Genomic DNA, 24,065 nt, shown 5'->3' on the forward strand with positions numbered 1-24,065 from the left:
GTAGCAGTTAGAAGATTAAAAGTAAACTGAATATGGTTGCAGCACAAAGTAAAATGCATACTATAAAATATGTAGAATATTCTATTCACAGTATCTACTTGTTATATTAAAAAAAAAAATCCTGAAAATGGTGTATATAATTCAGTCAGAAATTGCATAAAAAAAATAGATTATAAGCCTGTAATAGGTGGATTTCTGAAGATTTACATTTTGCAAAACATTGCAGTAAATAGGAGTTTCCATGTGTCTCTCTCTCATGTATTTCTCTCTCTCTATGTCTGTACAAATATAAATATATATAAAATATTTTAATGTATGTATATGAAGAGAAAAATAATTTTGAATATGATGGAGACCTATGAGCAGATCATGTCTATGGAGATACCGGGGATTAAAGACATATTTTTACAGAGGAAATTTCATTGATGACCTTTTGAGAAAAATATTTACTGATGTTTTACATTTTGAAAAATGTTGAATATAAATGCTGCAGAGCTTATCTGAGCTGGTTCTGTCAGTATAGACTTAATAATGAAAAATAATGCTGACTGTCTAAAGAATGTTTTTGTACCCTAATGCAAGATTGTAGCTTCATCCAAAATCTACAGTCTTGCCCAGGACATTTTAAAAGCTGCAAATACTGTGTGGTATTTTTTTCTTCTCATGAATATTCATGCTAGGAAGTTTAAACACATTCCTAAGTCTTAGGAAGACACATGTGTGTATTTTCTGGTCTATTTCCACACAGCACATTACTACAGTGTTATCCAAACTTTGTAAAATAATCAAATATCTACCTGGTTTATTCTTTCCTTTTTGTACTGGGCTGTAGCATGAATATGTTCTAGCTCTTCTTTCCCAGCAATTTTTCTTTTGAGGTTGAATTGGACTTTGTATGGCTCGGAATATTGGAGAATCTTGAGCGCATCTTCATATTTGATATCATCAAAAAATATTGTAGCACTTAGAAGCTGGTCACCTGCAAGTGGAATCAGACATCGTTTTAATTAGTTTGTGTTTTCTTGCAATTTTTCAAATTTGGTTGAATTAATGCCCACAAAAAAAATAAAAATCACATCCTATTTATTTAAAATACGAAACTATGTTCACAGAATAGAACCACAGAATAGTTAAGGCCGGAAAGGACCTCTGGAGATCATCTACCCTCAACCATCCTGCTCAGGGAAGGATCAACTACAGCTCAGGTCTGTGTGCAGTCAGGTTTTGAAGATTTCCAAGGATGCTGACTCCACAACCTCTCTGGAAAACCTCTTCCAGTGTCTGACCACCCTGACGGTAACAAAGTTTCTTCTTATATTTTTCAGTATTTAGACTCTGGACTTTTATTTCTGTTTAAATAATTATTTATTGTAGTTTTGTGGCATACTATTTTGTGAAAGAATGAAAGGCAGGTTCTTCATGAATGGTATGAGTTGAGACTATTTTCATTTTAGTTGTGTATACACTACTTTCTATGCATCTTTTTCACTGTTCCAGTGAAAATTAGATAATTTTTTTGATGATATAAAAAAAACCAAACCAACATTTCATTATTGTTTAAGAAACTGATCTCTGAAATTATGAATATGGAAAGGTTAAGCTCACACATAGTATTAGTTGGTTTGGGATCTAATATATTACCTAAAGAGATGAGAGACCAGATAGGTATGTTATGCACACACAGCTACATACCTGATTATTTTAACATATATTAAAAAAAATCCCAAACCCCCAGAAAATTAGACTGTACCTTCTCTCAGACTGAATATTTTTGAAGCAGGAGATTCCTTAAGCACTTTTTTAATAAATATTCCTTCAGTTCCTCCACCTGTCACACTAAAACCGCTAGCACCAGCTTCCACTTCTGTTTGCAGGGTCACTTCCATTGTCTCCTAGATATAGAAAAAGGTGTGAATTTATAATTTTTATTCATTTGTTTCAAAAACCTGCGTCTTCCTGTTCAGTGTGGGTTTGATTTAGTTCTAAATTAGAATTAGCACGTGTTAGGGTTATGCAGGTTCAGGGCTGTAGGGAAAACAAGTTGTAGTTTTAAAACATGAAACATACGGAATCTTTTAGGACTGAAAGACTGTGTTTTCTGTGAAGATGTTAAGCACCTGAATTAGAGTCAATGGGCCAGAAAGTCAGACGAAGAGCTCATGCTGTACTGTACTCAAACCGGAGAAGGCTAAAGATTGCTGTGGGAAAATAACTGAAATTGGGGAAATGGAGAAACACTGCTTCGCAAAGTTCAGCTCAAAAGCTGTAATATTAAAGCAGCTTTGAGGCAAGACATGGTTGCTGCTCCCAGGAACACAATGCGGTTGGCATGCCAAGGCCGAACAGAATGTACAATATCCTTGAAATGGGGAGCAGAGTGGTACGAAGGTACCACAATTTGTCCCTGTTCCCAGGGATAGAGAATGGCTGGCAAAGGGAACCGCACAGCTGTCAAGGAAGACGGATCGCAACTGTTGCCTCAACAATGGTGGTGAACGGAGTCGGGACACAAGACCTAGCCAGGCATTTACCTAGGCAATTTGGGCATGTTAATATTTGACAAGTTGCAAAATTCCTGGCCTTTGGGTGAACTTTGCACATTATAATATCATTATAATACCAAAACACACCTCCATCCCAAAAGCTACCCGCCTCTGGGCTGCGACCACCCCTCACTGAGCATGTGCCCCGAATTTCTTCTTGTCTATAACTTTAAATCGAAGTGAGGAAAATTTACACCAATCCTGACAAAGATATGCATGACTAGAGTCACTTGAGCTCCACCTGAAAGTATAAAAATGGCTTAAGAGAAGTGGGTGTTGGGGGAAGACCTCCATCGGAACGTCTGGCATCAGTTGACAGGCTGGACCTCTCTTCTCCCCCCCACTAGGGATGCCTGTTGGGTAGGAGCTCTGTGTTATGCACACTTAGTTACTAACATCTTGCTAACTAGTTAGAATTATTAGTGATAAGTTTTCTTTTCGCAGACAGTACCTATCACCGGCTGTATTTGAATCTGTATCCTGTCACGAGTATATGTAATAAAGTTTGTCATATATATACAAATATAAGTTTCCAGAAACTTCAAAATTGATACAGAGGACATAAGGGATTTAGCCTGGTGTGCTGCCCGTGGGGTCCCTGAATAGGTTAGACAAACACCCTCCGACTTAGCGGGCTGCCCAGGGGGGCAGGTGGGTCGGATGCAAGGGTCTTGTCTTTCTTGGGAAGCCGGTAGACTGGTCAAATTGAAAAGGGCTCAAGGTAGTCCCCCTCTCTACCCTCTACCGACCTGACATTGCGTTTTAACGTGACAAATGCTAAAAAGAATTCTGGGAGGACTTCAAATAGGACAAGTAAGTGTTCATGCCTGTGCCACAACTAGGCAGTTTGTGAAATTCCTGGTCAAAACAAGTCTAAAGCGACTCTGCCTATTTGTCCTTCCCTCTGTCCACCCATCCCTGTCTGTGTGTTGTAATGGACTCTACTATTTTGCAAACCACATGCCTAGAACTGCTGAGTGCTTTTAGACTGACCTGTGGATGACTCTGTTTTGATTTGTCTGTAGAATACTTTTTGTTTTCTTCTTGAAGCTGAAAAATAATTTACAATTATTTAGTGTTCAGAAGCTGTGCCATTGCAAAGTACGACAAAAGTCCTACATTAGTTAAAATGCCTGGTTTAGGCTAAGAACTGAGGCTGACTTTAACATCAACAGAGCAAAATTGGGATCTACAAGTGCAACGTAAAATGAGAATGATTTAGCTGTACTATTCCTAGTAGTAAGTTACATGCCAAGGCCTCTTTCCATTATGCCAAAATTTGCATGAAATGAATGCCAGAGATCAACTGTATGAAGACATTGGAAGCTTTTCTGTGTGTTACTCATGTAGCACATTTCTCATGCTTTCATCTTTGTGAACATACTTTTTTTTTCATTTATTTGACTTCAGCATGAATTTCAAACTGTTGCCTACTTATCTTAACATGACTGTACTAATGAAATCTTAGACTTTGAGTAACCAAGAGATACAGGTAATTTTGCAGTAAGTATTAGATTGCAAAATTAGATTTTTGCAATAGGTGGTTAGATAGTTAGATACAAGCCAGTTAAATATTCTAATAGGAAAAGCATTGTCGTTTCTTGACAATCTCTGCCCCAGGTGCTTTAAGGAGTGAAATCAAATGCATTTTTTACCAAGAAACAAGAACGTGACCAACAACAAGTCCAGTACTATATAAAACCATCAACGAATGTGGCTCTGATTTTGGTGGGGACAGGGAGACAGTATGGCTGCAACAACATCCTGTGACACGACATATGAGTCTCAGCTAGTTGTAGGCACTAAAGCCTCTTGAATTAATTTGGTAAAGCCATGCCTGCATGAAAACTCAGTGTCTTGCCTTTGAATATTCTTCTTCTATGGAATATTCATAAACTGGAGAGGATCCTTGTGGCCTTGGACGAATGTCTTCTACTGCCACTTCATTAACCTGTGGAAAAGAAATGAGTAGGATGCAAAAGGAACATACACCATTAAACAGTGACCCATTTTTTTAGGAGAGTTTTTCCACTTAGGCATAGTCTCCTTCTGTTTACAAATCTTTCACTAGTACTGGCAGATGTAGAATAATCAATAACTTTTTCCTTAGTTCAAGAACAAATACAATTCTCATTTAAGGATGTTACTCAAGAACACAAGGGACAGACTCCTGAGTCTGTCAATGATATGCTGATTTTGGTTTTCTTTATGAGTTTTATGCATATATGGGCTGAACAGACTGAAAATACTGACAGATCGATTAGGAATAATCGAAAAAGGCAATAAAGATTCCCTCCCCCGCTTTATTTGCACATCTAACCTTCTCATCCTGCGGCTTCAAATTTTATTGCCCTCTATAACCAAGCAAACCATGGAAGAGTCCCAGCAGGAATTTCTGCTGACAAGCGCTTGGCATGCTTCCTGCTGGAGGCAAATGATAGGGAACCTAAACCAACTAAAGCTTTGAAGAAAAGTTACTGTAGTCAACAGCCACGCAATAGTTTGCTAAGTCTTGGTATTAAACTTATGCTGGTGAATCACGGCAAAGAGCAAATCATTTTATACTGAAGCATGATTCCGACTTTTGAGCTGGCAGGAGAATCCTAAGCAGAAACACATTTTTGATGGGGAAAAAAATCACCAGCAAGACTCAACTATAAACAAAATATTTAAGATCCCATTTTAACAAACTAACTGTCAAACTCCCATCCCCAAAATTCCAGCTCTGAAAAAAACTCACAGAATCTTCATCCTCTGCATCTGCATCAGCATCAGCATCTCCTGGAGGCTCGGCCGGTCTCAGCTGTCGTCCAGAACCTGAAAGCAGCATACAGGTTTTTGGCATCTGTGGGAGCCACGCAGAGCACAGAGCAGCCAGCTTGCAAACTGAAGCCCTCTGGAGCAGCATGCCCAGGGGACGTGCAGGGCCGGCAGTAGAAAGACCTGCTTTCATTCAGATTCCTTATCTCAGATCTCATCAGGTTGATCTTTCCAAAGATACCAGAAATATTCATATCCATAAATGTAAAGGGTTTTGTGAAGAAAAAAATACCCGGGTTGGAGAAAACGTAGAACTAGAAGTTGGCCCAATTTTTTTTTTCATTACTAAGAGGGGCTTGAGGTATGTATTGGGCAGAAATGGTAGGGTTTTGGCAGCGGTGTGGCTGTGGGGTGGTCTCTGTGGGAAGAGGTCATGGACCACCCTGTGCCTGATGCAGCCAATTGCAGCCAGCTCTGCCTGCAATGCTGAACCCATTGGAGGAGTTTCTGGTACCTCTGTGAAAAGATGTTTAAGAAAGGGTGGTAAACATTGAGAAAAAGAGACACCACCACTAGAGGTGGAGGAGAAAGAGAATCATAGAATCATAGAATCATAGAATGGTTAGGGTTGGAAGGGACCTCAAAGATCATCTAGTTCCAACCCCCCTGCCATGGGCAGGGAAATCCTCCACTACACCAGGTTGCCCAAAGCCTCATCCAGCCTGGCCTTGAACACCTCCAGGGATGGGGCATCTACAACTTCTCTGGGCAACTTGTTCCAGTACCTGTTCCAGTTCTCCAGTGGTGAGAAGACCACACCAGAGCAGGAGGAGAGAGAAGAGACGGCAGAACAGGAGAAATGCTGGAGCAAAATAGGATCTTGAGAAAGGGCTGGAGGAAGAAAAGCCACCAGGGCAGAGAGGAGGAGGCTTGACTCTGATGAGCCGGTGGCTGGTGAAGGAACCCACTCTGGCGCAAATGAGTACAAAGCAAGGAGTGGAAAAAGAAAAGCAGCCACCACCTACTGACCCTCGTGTCCTGCAGCAGCCCTCACGTCCCCAAAAAGGACTGAGCGTAGCCCACAGTGAGGGGATTGGAGACCAGAGAGGAGGAGAGGTGTACAGATGAGAATCGAGGTGTTTTTCCCTAAGTGTTGGTGTTTTTTTTTTCTGAAATATCAGAATCAGTAATTAAAAGTTAATTAATTGACAATAAATTAAATTTATTGAAATTCCTCATCTTGCAATTCTTTGCTTCTGACAGAGGTCTTAAGCCAAGAGTTGGAGAGTAAACATCATGAAACTTTGATAGTCATAAAGACTCTGCTTTCTTGGTTTTTAAAAGTATTGAGGGCAGAGAGAGATGGGATTAAGGAGACGGGCTGTTTGAAAGTATGATTCTGTTGAAATGCCTTAAATTGGGCACCAAAGAATGAAAACAGCCTGAATACCTCATCATTTTCAGACATCTAGGCTTAGCCAGTAGAGGACAGTGTGGTGCACAGGCTATTCTACCACACGCACAAGTCCTTGTCCTGATAACTGTTTCTCTTTCCTGTCTCCAGGCTCCCATTTTTTCACACCATCGGGCTCTGTAGGTCTCTCATACTCAGTTCTGCAACTCCTATTATTATACATAGTTTTGACTCTCCTAAACAGATCTTCTGGTTTAAAAATATGCTCATACACTAGAGAAGACAACCACAAGCAGAACTGTGCAACTCATTCATTGTTTACTTTAAATGAAGAATCCTTGGGCTGGAACACAACATTTCTGGATGTGGATATTACATGCTGTGCGTGCAGACAAGCTGGCATGACTTATGCATGTGTGCAATCACTCTAACTTAGAAAGTTTCCAAGCTCTTGTTAAAATGGCTGTGATTTTGCTAACCTTTCTTCGTAGTTTTCTGATCTCCTACACTTATTTTTTCCTTTACTTCCTGTCCCAGTTTTAGCTGGGACCGGGTTAGCTCTTCTTTTTAGCAGCTAGAAGAGCTCCGTGTTTTGGTTTTACTCAGAGGCTCGCTCTGAGAAGAATGCTGATAGCAAGCTGATGTTTGTGGTTGGACGTGAAACTCCAAGGACTTTTCAGTGTGCCGGAGTGCAGAAGCACGGCGGGATAAGGGGGGAGCATAGTTGGGACAAGGGGGACACGATTCCCCTTATGATTTGTGGTGGAATTTAATATTGAGGGCCAAACAGGCCAATTAGTATTCCATATCATGCAGCGTCATGCCCAGTATAAAAGTGAGGGACAGCCGGACAGAAGGGCTTTTGCGCTTCGGCTCTTTCGCCGCTTCTGCTCTTTTGCGCTTGCTGTGCTTTTGCTCTATTGCCTTTTTTTTTCCCTCTCTCTCCCAGTACTCCCACTCTCGGAGTACTCTCTCTCTCTCTCTGCCCCTCTCTATTTCGGGGCCTCGCATTTGTCTGGGATTGCAGTTTCGGGACGAGACGGGCTTCACATACGAGGGGGTGGTGAGCATCTACCCTGTGTATTAAATCATCTGTATTAAATTGTTCTTATCTCAACCCACGTGTTTCCCGTTTCTCCTTTAATTCTCTCCCTCATTCCTGGGAATGGGGGAGGGGGAGTGACCGGCTGTGTGGGAGGGTCAGCCTAACCCACGACATTTCCAAAGATGAAATTATTTAGTACAGGCAAGGTTTTGAAAGAGTTATGCCATGTGATCAATGATGGACCACTTTGTTAAGATGAATGGTAATAGTGTGCTTCTAGAGGGAATATTCCGTGTCAGTCTGTGGGCCAAGTTTCCAAACTTGATAGAATAGAGGACGTCCTCTTTAGTCATAGGTACATCATCTTAATCAGCTGTCCTACGGTATTTTAGCTCCAGAGAACTAGGATCAACTCAGAACACATCAGGGCATCATGCATCCTTTAGCCTTCACAGGATTAGTCCTGATGCTTACGATGGACAATTCTAGAAAACGGTCTTCATGTAGACTCTAATTCAGATTAAAGCCATGCATAAATTGGCTTGATTTTTTTCCAAATGCTCTAGCATTAGCAATATTCAGAAGCTCAAGAAAACTGAAAAATGAGCATAATCTTGTTAAAAAAATTAAATGTGGATTTATGAACCTGATTTTAGGCATTTCCGCTTGAAAATTCTGGAATCCATTCATGAAGCTCTTCACCACATGTATTTTAATAAGAATCATATGTGGAGAAGAGCTGCAGGACTGAGGCTTGATTGCTTAATTTGCTTAGTGCTTCTAAAGGTTCAGGTGCCAACAGTGAATTTTATGGCCGTTACTAAAATTCCAAGAAATAGTAAGGACTTAGTCTTGTGGCATTACCGTTTTTTTTCACTTGGGAGAATCCCACCCATAAGCCCTGCAGTCCAGTAGAATGACTTAATAGAATATTACTTGGATTGCCAGAGCGTTTACTCTTCAGTGCAGCACTTCAAGGCTAATTACAGCATTGATACCTGGTGGCTGCCAATAATTTTGCTACTGGAAAAGAAAAAGAAAAAAAGAATTGTCTGGAAGAATTCTTGGGCTGGTTCACTGCTATTTCTCTTGTTTTACTCTGGTGTAACTTGAGTTGTCTAGAACTGGAGCAACGCAATTATGGTGTGCTCCGTTCTCAGGGCTTGAATGTTCCTATATATTTTGTGCAGTTGATTTATCACCATCCAGTGGGGCATTTCTTTTGATATAACTGCAGCTGTCCTACAGGTTCTAACAGAGGTAAAACTTTTAAAATCAGATGTTTTTTAAAAGGGTGCTTACAATGATTAAATGACCAACACCGTCAAAATCTTCCTGTTGCTAAGACTGAGCTACTCATAAGAACCAAGAGAATTAGATCACTTCCTGCAGTGAGACCTGAACACTTATTTCCTATTGGAATGTCATTTTAAAACAACAGATGACAATACTAAGTCTTGTTCATCGTGAATGTAGAAACATAGACCTGTCCTAGATCACATCTCATCTGGACCCCCACCAGGAGAGAAGTTTCTTATATTCCACCAACTGTTGATCAAGCAAAGCAGTGGTGCGTGAGGCACAAGGGTGGTTTCCGTGCTTGGCCAATTATTGGCAGGTGATTGCTCTCCTTGTCCTAGCTAGAGGGGCTGCGGATCGAGGTTTGCCAACATGTCACCAGAAAAATTCCCTGCTGTTAAGAGGAAAAAATCTGTCAGCATAAAAGGTCTCTTTCAGCCACCTCATGATGGGCAAGAAGGAACAGAGTCCTCCTGTGAAAGCTTCTAGTAAACTGTTACCTCTCCTAAACTGTTACCTCTCCTAAATGGTGATAGTAGGACTTTTTCCTATGAAATGGAGCAACAGAGCTAATAGGAACATGGTTGAGGTTGCACGGAGGGACTTCAGCTACACAAATGACCTTCCCTCCTAAAGATTCACATTAGGACCTTTCCATCCACCCTGATTTCCCCAAGCTCTGCCCCTCTGCCATAGCTAACCCATGTCATGAAAGACTTCTGGCCCTGATTCCCATTGTAAGATTTGCTTCAGATTTTTTTTCCAGTTCAGAATACATTAAAAACAAATCTATAAAAGAGGGGAATCACAGTACATCGATGAATTCCATTTTCAGCAAAGCCTTCTTTCTGTGTATAAAAGACTGTGCCAATAAACTATGATTTATATGCATGTCATTCTCATGCCCCAAATAGTAGTGATGCCAACATTTTATAGGTTTTAACTTCTTTTCTAAACTCTGGACAATCAGTGCTTTGTTCAAAATGTTTCCATAAACAAGATGGAATTTACATCAGTGACTACTAATAGCCACTGAACTGACTTCAGAACAAGGGAGTTTTTTGACAGTAAGCAGTAGGAGTTACATAGACTGGAACATTTTCATATCATATGAGTGAAAATTGTGTTTGCTTTTTTAAATGCAATTAAAAAAAAAAAAAATTTATCTAGCAATCCAGCTAGACTGTTTTGGGTAAAATCACAAAAAACATAAAACCAGGTTATTTTTTTGGTATTCACATTCAGTGGGTAACAGTCTCCAAAACCACCTTAGAGACATTATAATCAATTTAAATTATGACAGTTTCACTGAATTCCAATTGATTGTGCTTTAATATATTGTACAAACTGAAGAGAAACCTAGCTTTAATTGGGACACTGGTATATAAATTTACCATAATCTGTATGCTTTAAAATCAAATTAACAATACAACAACAAAGGAGAATACGAGAGACGATGTTAGAAGAAATAAATTATAATACCTTCTGCTGATCATCCTAGCTTCCTTGCTTACAAATTATGTCTCTTTCTCTTCAATTTTTAGATTTGGGCTTTCCGTTTTTGAAAATTTTATAAGAAATTTATGCTTGCATATGAATGTAGTGATTTTATATAATCTGCTCTTATTTTTAAGCATATAAAAGCATTTTTAAGCATATTATTTTCTTTGCATCAACTTCTTAGGAATTATCTTTCTGTCTAAAAGTGACTTTGTTTCTTTTTTGTTTGTTTGTTTTGTTCTGTTTTTGTTGGAGAAAACTAAAATGCTGTTGTTGTGTTGTTTTCCCTGGGATTTTAATGCAGATCAGTTAAAACTGACAAGAGTAGCAATGGTTGCAATGCACATATTTTTTGCAAAGGTGCAGGGTAAATATTCCTCATCTCAGGTAATATCCCCACAGGGAGAAGAGGTTCCTTCTTGCCCGTACTGACTGGCATGAATTATCTGACTTCGCTTCAACTAGTTGCTCTTAACAGACAGAAACCTGAGCTGTGGTAAACGTCTGTCCACAGGTGAAAACTTATCTGCTTTACTCACTCCTTTATCACTGTTTGTTAATATATGAAGATCACAACCTGTGCCTTTTCTTTAGTGGGATTTTGGTGTTTGTTATTTAGCATTTCTTAGCTGTGATAAGAAACAAATCATCCTGTTTGTGCAGTATTGTGGAAACGAATAGCTTTGAGTCCATAGCCAGTTAGGAGGTTCATACCTAGACATGTGGGCAAGACTAGGACATCTTTAAATCAGGTCCCTTCTGACAATGCAAAGCACACTCTGGGCATGTAACCTGATTCATATTATTACTAAGGAGAAGGAGGAGTGAATAATTGCAAGACAAACAACAACAATAATAATTTAGTATCACCGACGTTGTTGGCACTGTGTTTGACCCAGCAAAGAATTCATACATGTAGGTCAGCTGTTTTCACAGTACTCCCTCGTGTGTTTCTGTCTCGTTGTAAATAAGGTTGTGCATCCCTGCTGTCGTGGACAGCTTCAGCTGGCTCCTGTATCAGACTCCTCTTCCTGCAGCCATGGATCCCTGAACCTGCTGATCTGTCCATCCCCGTGCCCTCGGGCACCCTGTCACGGGCCTGCCACTTCTCATGCTTGCGTGGCTACTCACTGCTCATGCACTGCTCCAGAATTCCTCCTATTTTTAAAATCAAATCTCTACTTTTTAAATTAAATCCCTAATTTTTATTTTTTTTTTAAAATGTAAGCCCTAATTTTTAAATTAAATCGCTTTCTCAAAATGAATGCTGTGCCTGATTTTTTTCCCAACAGCTTGTTCTCCCATTCTTGCAGGTATCGCAATTGCTGGGATTCTTTTTCTTCCCTCAGAGCTCTCACAGCCGCCTGAGCAGTGCTGCTGCGAAGCCCCGCAGCCCCTTCTGATTCACTTCTTATATTTGAGAGAGAGAATATTTAGAATAGTTAGAATATTTAAAATTGTAGGTCCCAGTTCAGCAAAGCACTCGATAACAGGAATGCTATGCACATGCTCAGCATTCATCTTGGCCTCTCAAGAGCAATTTTTCAGATAGGTAAGTTCACCTGACTTTAGTTTACTAAGAGAAATGTTTCATTTCAAGGTTATGGGCAAAAAGGCAGCAATTCAATCATTTTACTTTTTCTTTGGTAACCTCAGTGCTTCAGTTTCCATGTTTGCTTCTTTTTTACACCCATCTCAATCTGCTGTCCGTATTATTTTGATGAGTTATTAAATTAATGCAACTTGTAGTGGGTTCTTTGGGTTTCCCAGGATATCCCAGAAGGCTAGAGACTGATGAATAAATGTAGATCAACCAGCTAATTAAAATGTCACTTCAGCTAGGCAGTGTCATCAAGTATATAAGCTATTGCATTCTTGGTTTGGTGGTTTCCTTAAAGCTCCCACAACTGAAAATTGGCCCAAATAATTTTTTTTTTCAAAGCTCTCACAGACAACGTTACAACAACGGCAAAAGGGCCACCTTTTCCATTTCAGCTACCATGAATTTTTGGCACTTAAAATATTTATTTTCTCCACTTTCCAAAATCAGCTGTGCTAAAGATCTCTGAATCCACAAGCAGAACTTTGTTTTCTGCTAACCGCATCAATTGGCTGGACAAGCCAGGATTTGCCCATCCCTGCACTAAAAATGTTGCGCAAATGATATGTACGGGCACAAAAATAATTACGCAGTATCAGCAGCGGCCTGAAGTGGTTCCGCTATTTCTCTCTGTTTCCCCGAGTTTTTCAGTGGAAGTGGTGACCTAGTGCTGCATTAAAGAGAACTAAAAGCCTAATGATACTGTAATGCTTCAAGGTCTATTGCTAAAAAGCAGATTTGCCTTCCAGAACTGTAGTCTAGAGGCTACATGGCAAAAAGCATCTGCTCTAACACTGCACCTTGGATTCCAATGTGAATTTCCTGAAGTGTAAATGCCAAGGTTATGTGTAAAGACTACGAACAAGAACAACCAGGAACACACGGGTGTAGCAGGGCTGCTCAGTGCAGGGAACTTGGCTGTGGCAGTCCAGAGCAATCATTCTCACCACCCAAATCCTCCTGGGCAGTTTGGTGGAGAAGTTGTGTCTTTCCAAGCAAGCAATGCTGGAGGAAAATGATCCTGCAAGCTTCAGTTGGCAAAGATAAAAATCTGAAAGCATCTGCAAATAAACACTTTTATATATGCACTGTGTTCCCTGGGGAAGCTGCCACAAGGTTTAAAGCACAGCCCATGGCGCAGGCTCTTGCACAGTCTGTGTAGGCTTGACCATGAGCTCCAGCAGGCCCGTGGCATTCTCAGTAATCAGCTCGAACTATGCTGGGGAAAACCATCAGCGAAAAATCAAGAGGTTCGTCTTCTACAGAGATTTCCTAGCACATTCCAGAGACCTGGATTCATTCCATTGTCCTGCAAGATCCCGCGGACTGAGTTGCAACAACTGCTGGGCAGGGCTCCAGGGCATGGCAGGACTGCAGCGGGAATGCCGCGGCTGTCACTCTATCTGGGCAGGATACTTGGCAACAGGGAGATGCGGGCGCAATGTCACGGAGAAGGCTGCCTCTCCCAGCCCTCCATTGCAGGAATGTAACGTTACTTCACTGGAACGGCTGCCAGCGAGACAGAGGGGGCACCCAGCAGCTCCACCCAGACCAACCGGCTTGTCAGCCCCAAAATGAGCGATTGCCACAGCGGAAAAAGCAGCCATTCTGTCTCAGAAAAAGTGGTAAAGTGAGGAATAGCACATCCCCTTTAATGCCCTGTGCTGGGAGGGGGACCCTCCCCACCAAGCCCTGAAATTCTGGTCTCCCTCACTGTTTCCGTGGGATGAAGACAAAGGACTAGTCTGTGAAATGAAGATAAATATTTTGCTGCTAAAGGGGTTTAACAAGCCTCATTATCTGCAGGATGCCATCAGAACCAGCTAGGCCTGTGTTTAAGCTGTACTCCTGCCTTTGTTTTGCATTTGGTTTGGTGATGGCCCCTGGCTGCACTCTGTCACGGAGCTGCATACTTGTACTGTGATGAATGCAGATCAGCCTTCGGAGCCGAGAGCGGGGGCTTGTGGCACGGCACAGCCAAAGGAGCAGCTACTCCCAAGTAACCAACGTGTGAATAGTTTCCTTCCATTCAAGGCATGAACAAGATGTTTTGATTCAATGCCTTGGTATGTTAAGCTGCCCTTGTCGGCAGTTGGAGTACTTCATTAAAAGCCTTCAAATCATCTCCTCTCAAAACCTTCTGAAAACAGAAAATACACGTAAGTTACAATCATCAGTCTCCTCGCCCAGCCGGAGATCTGTTTGTGAGCTTAGCTCCTAATTTTATCAAAAGGAACGGTACTCTGCTCTGCAAAGTACATCCAAGTAGAGAGATGTCTAGGGAATTTAGGTTTCTTACAGTCCATACTGAGCTCTGTAGGATTTTATAGAGCATTTTCTATAGGTTGACGAATATCAGGGAAGATGTGGAAGAGCACTGGCGACTAAGAATAGATATAAACACTACCATAAAAAGAGAAACTAGCAGCCCTTAGATGAGAGAGTGAATGACTTTCCCATGAGAGTGTGTTTATTGATAAGCTCTGCCCACAGATTTAAAATTATTAAAAGCATGCTTGATCACACTTCACAATAGGAGCAAAACCTTTAATGAGACGATCGGAAAGGAGCTCTTTATTTTTGCAGTGGTCCATCTTTGCTCTGATGGTAAAGACAAACTTCACAGAATCCATAGGACATTTCAGAGCATAAGAAGAAATCTGTCTGGTGGGGCTCTGCACAGCTCTCAGCTTGAGTCATATTTAAACATGAAAAGCACAGGGCATTTTTTTCCTGTTTGTTGGTTGTTTTTTTTTTTAGCAGGGGAGTGTGAGGCTGTTTTGTTTTGGTTTTTTGTTGGTCTTTTTTTGCAATTGTCAAATTGAAATTTCCCAGATGCTGAGTTAGTAAATTACATCCAATTATCACCACTTTTTTGTTACCTGGCTGCATAGAAAATGTAATTTTGCCAGACCCACATAGCTCTACTGGTACAAGAATAAAATATTTCCTAAAATTTTTTATTAGTCCAATATTTCACCTGTTGCTAAAAAAGAATAATGTTTCATAGGAGTAACACAGTGTTTGAAAATAAGCTTTCAACCAAAGTTTGTGATGAGAACATGACTAGAATGATGTCCTAAAGAGACAGCAAAAGTAGGTGGCAGCAGTTGCTACCTGAATTTGTCTCTCCTGGTCCATCGCTCCTGTCACTAGCTAAAACACAGCTGCAAGTGGCAGGGTGAAAAAGGCAGCTGGAGAAATGCTCACGGCCCTGATCAGAGGACTGGAGGTTCAGTGCTGTTTCCCTCTACCCAATGGTTCTGTCTCAGAAGTACAAGTTCTGCATTATCTCTAGAGTTTCAGTCTGATGATTGCCTGGGGGGTAGGTGTAATGTCCTGCCCTGTGTCTGTATGTTTGCTTGTCTCAGGCGGGAATTTTCCTCTCTCAGGTTTTACGTGACAGAATGGGTATCCAGTGTGTGTTTTACTTCCTGCATGAATTCCCACAGCGTTCTGGTGTATAATTATTGTAATGACGGTGTGACATTAGGACCCTCTCTGATAATTATCAATTATTATCTTTTTCAGGCCTGCAAGGGCCTCTATTCTCACAAAGTCAGTAAGAGAAGGGAATCACTTTTTAGCAACTGTTGTTATGTATGACCTAGCTGCCGGACTGAACCAAAACTGCGTACCACCCTTCTGAAAGGGGCAAAAGGGAGTTAGAGATTCAGAGCCAAATAAAGCAATTAAGACTGGTCTAATCCACTGTGATCCTCTACGGTTTTATCTCCTGGGACTTTCAACAGTTTTATTTCTTGGGATATGCTGCTTTTACTTGCAACTGAGCCTCTACTAGTGCTGTAAATAGCTGCGTGGATACCCAGTTAAAATCTCCCAAGGTGTCACCATCCATGTGGATGGTCTGGATTTTAAGATAGTCTTCAAGGGCATGTTGCAAGTGAAGTGCTCTCACTTGCTTACCAGCTTCAGAAACCCTAGTAGGAACTACTCTGCAGTTATTTGGTTATCCAATATATTGATTAGATACGTTGCAGCTTTTTTCAATCGCAAGAAATGCCTTCGTCTGTAGAACAAGCTAGTCTTTGAAAGAGAACGCAAAGCTGCCTTCCTCAGAGCGAGGGGCAGTTGATTCCTACTGTCCTCCCAGTTAGATAGCTGCAAATTCAGCTCTTATCATGACTTGCTTAGAAGCGGAGGCAGGTGGGTGCCTGTTGCAGATAAGGCCCATAAAGCTCACGCAAATTAACCTCCCCACATTCCTTCTCCTCACTGATTCACACCTCCCACCCCAAGAATCCAGGCTTCTCCCAGAGCAGAGTGCTTGTTCCATTGCCAAAGCACAGCCCTGCTCAGATACAGAAATGAATGAAATGAATATGTTTATTAAAAATTATCGTTCTCTCCGTGTAGGCTTGACTGGCAGCCCTGGAGCCTCAGTTTCTCCAGCCGCAGGGTAAGTACTGCTTGAGGAGCAGTGGCCGCAACGCCAAGCCGTTTCTTAAGGTAGCCCAGTACTGACATGGAGAGGTAGCAGGGCAAGTTGATGACTCTGTCCTCTCTCCGACACATTAAAGGAGGATGCTCGTTCTTGATGCTTTTGGTAGAGAGCACATTTGTCCCCTAAAAATAAGTCTTAAAATAAGAATAAGAATAGTGGTTCTATTAAAACTATGCAAAAAGCCCACAGCGGGCTTTATATGAACGGCACTTACCACTTCAAATTACAAACAGATTTTTCAGCCCAAACTGCTCTTCAAAACCACTTCTTGAAAAACATCCTTATCAGCAGCAAGGCACAGTAAAAATATTGTATTTTTATGTAACTATAAACATATATGTATATCTACACACATACACATATATAATTTTTTTTCACGTTAAAACTCCTTATGGTCTAGGAAGATTTTTCATTTCTCTTTACTCCACCGATAAAATTCAGTGCAGAATTATGTGCCCAGACGTAGCAATATTAATGGAGTGATGTTACTTTGCACGTCTCTCTGGTATGCTGGGCATAGCCCCTCTCAAAACAGGAATGCAACAAAAACCTTGTAGCTTTTCCACAACCTTTTATGGGGGCTATTATATAAATATCTGCCCTTGGAAACAGGTTTTCAGTTTGGGAGAAAGTTCCCTGGGTGACTTGTTTGGATGTAAATCACCATAGAAGAAAATATCTTTTAAGCTTTTAAATTCCTTAATGTATATGTAATACAAGAGATATGGGATAAAGGTGACAGAAAATTATTATGGGAATATATTTTACATCAAAGATAAAGTTAGCAGTTCTCTCACTTTGTTAAGATAAAAATCTTTTCTGTCAATAAACAGTGATGGTAGCAAAATAGTATTTGGCACAGCTCACTTTCTCCTTTTTTATGTGGAGTAGGAGAGTCCCTTTAGAAATCAGAGAGTATTTCTGGATGCAGACTGTGGGTTTATGGAAACATAAAAGCTCATTTACAGATAAATTAATCCATTGAGTCAAATAAATAAATTACTTAGTATAGTTCTGTTCACATAAATGTAATTTAAATCTGGGTAAATGGGCTATAAACTGGGTTTTCAGTCTAAAACCGTCAGATTTCAAAAGAATTCAACAGGTGACCTAGCAAATTCTTTTCAAAAACATTGTCTTCTTATTCCAGTTCATTGCTATTCACCTCTTTTTTAAAAGTCTTTCCCTAGCAGATGCATACCTTGCCCCAGCATTTTCTAAACTTGCTGTTTGATAACTCTCTTTTTTCGCAAATCAAATTTGTGAACTTAATCTTTATTGTTTGAAATTAGAAATAATCAGGTATGTGAGACTGAAAAACATTGGAAATTTAAGTGCATGTTAAGTGGAAGGAAAACTGAAGATGCCAAATTTTCTTTGCATTATATTATTGCAAAATATTATTTGAATCTTTGTGTGTGGTTTTTAAGTGAGTCAGTGCTCATGTTCCCCCTCCGTGCCATCTAGCCAGTACCAAGGCACGCAAAAATAACAAAGCAGCATGCTTGCCTAATAGATTAGAGGAAAACACACTTTAAATAAAGAAATAGATTTCAGCTTTATATTTTGCAGAGGCTAATGATAGGGAGAAAGCATTTTTTTAAAGACTCATTACTGTAGTTCTAGATTTCTTTTTGATTAAACACTCAAATAGCAAGAGAGTAACTACACTGCAATTCGTCCGTGTAGTAACTGGTGAATGAACTGAGATGGGTGGAGCTGTTTGAAAGCACTAAGAGGACTATTTCTTGGATTTGATTATCAACCTTAAGGCAGATTCATAACAGTTCCAAACGTTCAGAGTCTCTCTGTAATAAGAAAATAATGATATCTTCTGGAAATGAGAACAGACTATTATCTGTCATAACAGTCTATTCATGCAGAGGTTAAATATTTTTTAACTCAGTTAAAACAGGATGCAGTCTTTTTGAAGGCACATGGTAACATTTTTCTCAGTGAACAGCTGTGCTAGATTCAAACGAATGTATGAGGGAGAGTAAATCACATTTTGTCCTTTTTCTGGATCAAGGGCTCTACTGAAATCGACAGCCTCATACAAATGCAAAGCCAGTATAAGGAATAGGAAGACCCAAGGGCTTCACCTAAAGTCTTTGATATCTACTGCAAGTAGGTAGATCTGATTCTTCTCTCAGGTGGCTTCTTTGGAGTCATTTGCATCTGTGCAGCAGGAGAACAATCCAGTGGCTTGTCTCCACTTTGCGGAATGGCAATGACCACCTTAATCTGGGAAGCTGTGGAGAGTTTGAGTGCAAGAAGATAGAATGGGAGGTACCTGGAGACATCCCTCAGTCCATCTGTAGGTTTTTATGTACATCCTTGCAAAGAATGTTTTAAAACCAATGGTGTTTTACTACTTATTCTCCCTTGCACCCTGCCTCATCCAATGGCCCCAGTGAGGATTCTGCTTTCTGTCTGTGAGCTGCAGTTCATCATGTGCAGCAGAGACACTATTGCTCTCTCTCCTAAGGAAGGTGTGTTTGCGTTCCTTGCCCCACTACCATACACAGCATACAGTCAATAAAGCCAGAAAAGGAGAGCGATTGATGCTGTTAAATTATCCTGTCTACTGTTTACAAGGTGGAATAATTTTCACTTTAACATTAACAAACAAAAAGCTTCACCACCATCTTACTGCGACGTTTAAAAATGCTACAGTCCCAAAGTCGTCCATGAACTGAGATGTCAATAACATTTTAGCAATGACTGAAATATTTGCTTTATGTAGTGCTGTTGGGGTCAGTTTTGACAGCATTCTGCAACCACACTGAAAGTAGAATTTGTTTTTTCTTCATTGCAAAGACTTTGAAGACTACTTAATCACACTTTGAACACTCCTATGGGGAAAGTCTGTCCCCATTTGACCAAAAGGGAGTAAGGGAAACAGAAAAGCGCTGGGCTGAGCTTTGAAGACAAACAGCCAGAGCTTTCCTGATTTCACAGAAATCAAGTGTTTGACATCTTTCAATGCAGAGCTTGATGCAACTGGGTATAGATAGGAAAAGGGCAAAGGCAACTCATGTATAGCCCAGAGTAAGTCCTACTTCAGGAGCTGCTAACTGAAAAACAGGCCCTTTTACACTTCTACACCAGCTAAATCTACCATGGTAAGATTATCTTGAAAAGTTTTGAAAAGACACCAGGGCTTCTTCTTGTTGTAAGAGGGCCAGGGTTTCAGGCACATAGGACCCAGAACGAACAATGCTAAGCAAAGCACAGTGAACAGGGCCAGGGCTAAAATGTAGGATCTCCTGGAGCATGCTCTTCTGCTTACGGGTTTGGTTAGGGAAAAGAACTTTCTGGTTTTGGAACACAGCTTGCTCAACGCTTGGTGCTAGATAGTGTTCTTGATCCCTGGACTTCAAAGGCCCATTCTCAGAGGGCATCTGCACACACATGTAAACTACATGTTGCTGCAGCTGGAACCACTGGCCCAGTTAAAAACTTCTGGACTGGTAGGTACAAGAAGGCTCTTAGGGTTTTATTACTCTTAGCACTTGGACACATGTAGATATTACTTATTTGTTGCTCTGAACACCTCTGTAGTAGGGAAGGTCATGAACACTTCACAGAGATATGCCTGAAGAGAGGGGTCTGAAAACATGTCATCTGTCATCTGAACAATTTCTAGGGAAGTTTAAGCTCTCTTTGCTGAGCAGTGCCAGCTCAGGGATACTGGAAAACACATTTTTCATGCATGTGTTTTTTATTAAATGCAGCTGTCAAAAAAGAGGAGAGCTCATGTTCCTGAAAAGGTGCAGTGAAGAGAAGACAAATGGTTGGGATAAAGCATTAACAGGAATGTGCCTACTCTGTCTAGGCAAAAATCACCACTTCTGTAGGGCCTTCAGGGCAACCTTTAAACTAGCTGGCTCAGGGACTAGTAGCTGTCTAGCTGTGGGATTTCAGTGAATACCACGCAAACCCAGCCAACTCCCCAGGGAAGTCAGTACTCGCTGCACAAGTCACTCCTCACCGTCCCCAGACCGGCTGGATAGACGCTGGCTCTGCACAAACTACACCTTCCCAGCGCTGCGTAGGCACATCTGGAGACAGACTATCTTTAACGAAGCCTTGCTCTCCCTGCCATGCTGCAGATAATGTTCTCCAAGTGTGTTGGCACTGAACTTCACCATCTACTGCAATCTGATAATGCTTACCTCTAATCATTTTGCTGCAGTAAAATTACGGAGGTGGAAACAGCAAAGGCAAAGCAAGCATTTATTTGCTTGATGATAATTTTCCTCCTACTCAATAGATACAGACTCAGATTTTGTCCTCTGATCTAAATGTGCATTCTGAAGGAGTTCAGCTGGATTTATACCCATGCAATAGTAGAGTTTGGCTTGTGATCTTCAGATGACAACATCAGTTAACAGACTTGCTTATTTGTCTGTAATATATTTTTGGGTTTTCTATGAAGTTCCTATTCAACAAGCATAATAGTTTAACTAGGATGCAGTTGTGTGGCAACAGTGTACCACATAAATTAAGCTAACTCTGGGTAATATCACAAAAAAATATGTGTTTATAGCTTCATGCCAGTTTCTGACTAATGCTTTTGTTTGTTGCTATAGCAAACCACACATGAATCTGATAGCCAAAAGCATGTTTATGACTAACCTTAGCTCTCTGGGGATTGAAAATATGGAATAAAAAAAACCCAAAACCACAACACACAATGTGAGGAGAACATGATAGGAAACACCTTTTTTGGCATGAGTTACTATGAACATTAAAAGAGAAGAACATCATGAGTGGAAAACATTAGGAAATGGGAACTGTGGGAATAACCGGCTTTAACCCACGACGATTCAAATACAGCTTTTGTTTCACATCACAAAGTTGTCTGTGCAGGACAAGAGTACATTGCAGGAAGTCCTGGCTGCGTGTTAAGGGATATATTTAAGCCTCTGAAGTCTGGAGAAGCTTTGGATCACACTTTAAAACATTCAGACCGCTTTACTTGAGATCATTTTTGCACTCTGCCTTGACACCTAGGACACTGGCATTCACTTAATTAATTTCTATTACAATTTTATACTTTGGTAGTTTCCAAGAGCCTGTCCCAAGACTCCTTGTCATGCTGTACAAATACACAATGGAGAGCAATGCCAGCCCTAAAGAACTTTCTGTCGAACTAATGGGGAGAGTCAAAGGGAGAGGAGGATGGAGAGAGTGGAGGCAGAGACAGAGAGGAGAGGTGACTGCACCACCCACCAAAACAGAGGTTGAACCCAGGTGTCTTGCACCCCAGTTCAGTTGACTGATTCAGGTTGCCAAATACGTTACGGTGAGAAGAAGAATATATTACGTACCCTGCAGAGGAGGGAAAATCAATACAGCTAAAGACATTCCCAAACTAGGATAGCTTACAACAAAGCTACGTTATGTCAGGTAAAATTTACACTAGTGTTGCCCTGTTATTCTTAATACTTCTTTCCCTCATGGGTTAAAAAAAATAAAGGGGAGTATTGCTGTATGGTATATAGATACAGATCAGTTTTTATCAGTGTTTTCTATTTATATTAATTACTCTGGCTCTAGACTGTGTATTGGATCTTTATTCACAGATTTGTACTGTGCATAAAGACAGATGATTATCACAGTTCATGGCAAGTTCCTCCATCATCTATCCCAACACTCAGCAGAGTTTTGAGATCATTTACAGCTTTGTGGAGAGGTAGGTCTGCCCAAGCTCTAGTGTTGCAGGTATCTCCAAGGTAGTGTTCATGAAAGACAACTTGACCCATCAGTTGGACAAACAGGACAGTGCCAGAAATGGAAGCTTACAAAGATCTGTAGGACTCAGATGATACCTTCTGGTCATTTAGTTTTGGAGTACTGAGATTTCATTCTGTGCCTGCTCAAGCAAGACATCCATTGGCCTCGATGAAACTGATAGATGGCGTGCTACATTGTATTCATCCTGTAATTCAGACTGTGATACCAGCTAAAATCAGCGTTGATTCCATCTTGAATAATCTCGCGGAGCACACAGCACTGCACATAGTAATCACGCCTGCATCCTTGTAAGAGTAAATACTTTTAGAAAAAAACGCGAGCATTTTGTAGATTAGCCATGATTTCAGGTGATGTATACAGCAAGTAGCATTAAGATATCAGTGTCGTATAAAGTGAAAACCAAAGGCAAATAAGATACAGGCAGAATTTCCAGCTATAGCCTAAATATCACTTCTGGACTACAGAGCAATTGCTGGTGACATGCAGCAGGCCGTATATGACTCTCTCTTTGCTTTCACATGCTTTTTTAGTTCTTCACATTTGGCAGAAAGTGCATCTTACAGAAAAGAAATAAAAAGAAGCCAGGCTTCTTTCCTCCACATTGAGAACCTGAAAACAGCTTTGGGTACTGGAAACACCATGCAGAGACCATTCAAAATTAGCTGCCTCATTCCCTGTGACTCACCCCCAAAGCAACTGCTCTTCCCTGGGAGTGGAGTAGTAAATGAAATAAGAGATTATAAGTATAGGTGAAAGAGGTTGCCAGCCTAACTCCTGCTCTGAATGACTTTCTGATCTGTAGTAGCAGAAGACACTGGTTACTAGTGCTTATGGATACATACTTATGTGGGTGCAGTGCTACTTGATGAGCATCTTTCTCTTTGGGCTCTCAAAGGGCATAGCTATCCCTTGCACCCTCTGGGGTATCGATCACCCAGACGGCATTGCCTGGCGCATGTGAATATGCCAACTTGGCAAGCGCAGCATTTGGTCACGGTCACCAAGAAAGTCCCTGCACCTGCCCGGAGCACCATGTGAAAGCCGGCGAGCTCTCCCTGCCTCACAGAAAGTAAGGTAGCAAAGCAAAAAAAATGACTTGCTCAAAGTCACAAAGCAAGTTGGCAGCAGAGCCAGCAATAAATACAACCCAGATGTCCTGGATTCCACCTCCTCTCTGCACTATGCTGCCTCTTAGCTCAATGCTGGAAGGAAATGTTTTACATTTACTCATCCCTCCTTTTCCTTTGTCAATAGAAATTAAAGCAGGCATCTGACTGCCTAAGCCTTGAATACTCTGACGGTTTCCAAGGCTTGTGGTGAAGTCAGCCAACATTTCTATTGAATCCAGCCCTAATGGACAACTAAAAGTGATTTCTTTGCCAACTACCCTATCAGTGCAAAACTCATCTAAGCACACAAGACTTTTATATAGATATTCATTGTATATCTATATATTTCATGGCCTTGCAAAGAACCACTAATTACAAAAACACTTTTTTTGCAACTCAGCCAAGCAGTGGATAGACTGATCTACTGGATTAAAAAAAATAAAATATTGCATCATGATTTTTGTAAGTATAGATTTTAAACAAGCCTCTATACCTTCTAACTTTGTTGAAAGGCAGGAAGGTCTGTCAGGATGGTTCTTGCATTGAACCCACTCAGGTCTGTCTAAA

At 40.8% G+C, this 24,065-nt stretch overlaps 1 protein-coding gene across 2 annotated transcripts in view; it reads right to left on the reverse strand.

Annotated features, from left to right (window-relative positions):
• Positions 1-24,065, reverse strand: part of AHNAK2 (AHNAK nucleoprotein 2) — a 79,160-nt gene that overhangs the window by 23,334 nt on the left and 31,761 nt on the right. The window contains exons 2-6 of one of the 2 annotated variants that reach the window (XM_086613431.1): positions 5,284-5,360; positions 4,405-4,494; positions 3,537-3,593; positions 1,751-1,892; positions 798-979 (exon numbers count right to left, since the gene is read on the reverse strand). In XM_086613431.1, the coding sequence (XP_086469557.1) occupies positions 798-979; positions 1,751-1,892; positions 3,537-3,593; positions 4,405-4,494; positions 5,284-5,360 (548 nt within the window). Of the gene's footprint in view, positions 1-797; positions 980-1,750; positions 1,893-3,536; positions 3,594-4,404; positions 4,495-5,283; positions 5,377-24,065 lie in introns of those variants that run through there. The other variant, XM_086613430.1, reaches the window with a different exon arrangement.

This window comes from Tauraco erythrolophus, chromosome 6 (assembly GCF_009769465.1).
Source record: "Tauraco erythrolophus isolate bTauEry1 chromosome 6, bTauEry1.pri, whole genome shotgun sequence".
Lineage (NCBI taxonomy): Eukaryota > Metazoa > Chordata > Aves > Musophagiformes > Musophagidae > Tauraco > Tauraco erythrolophus.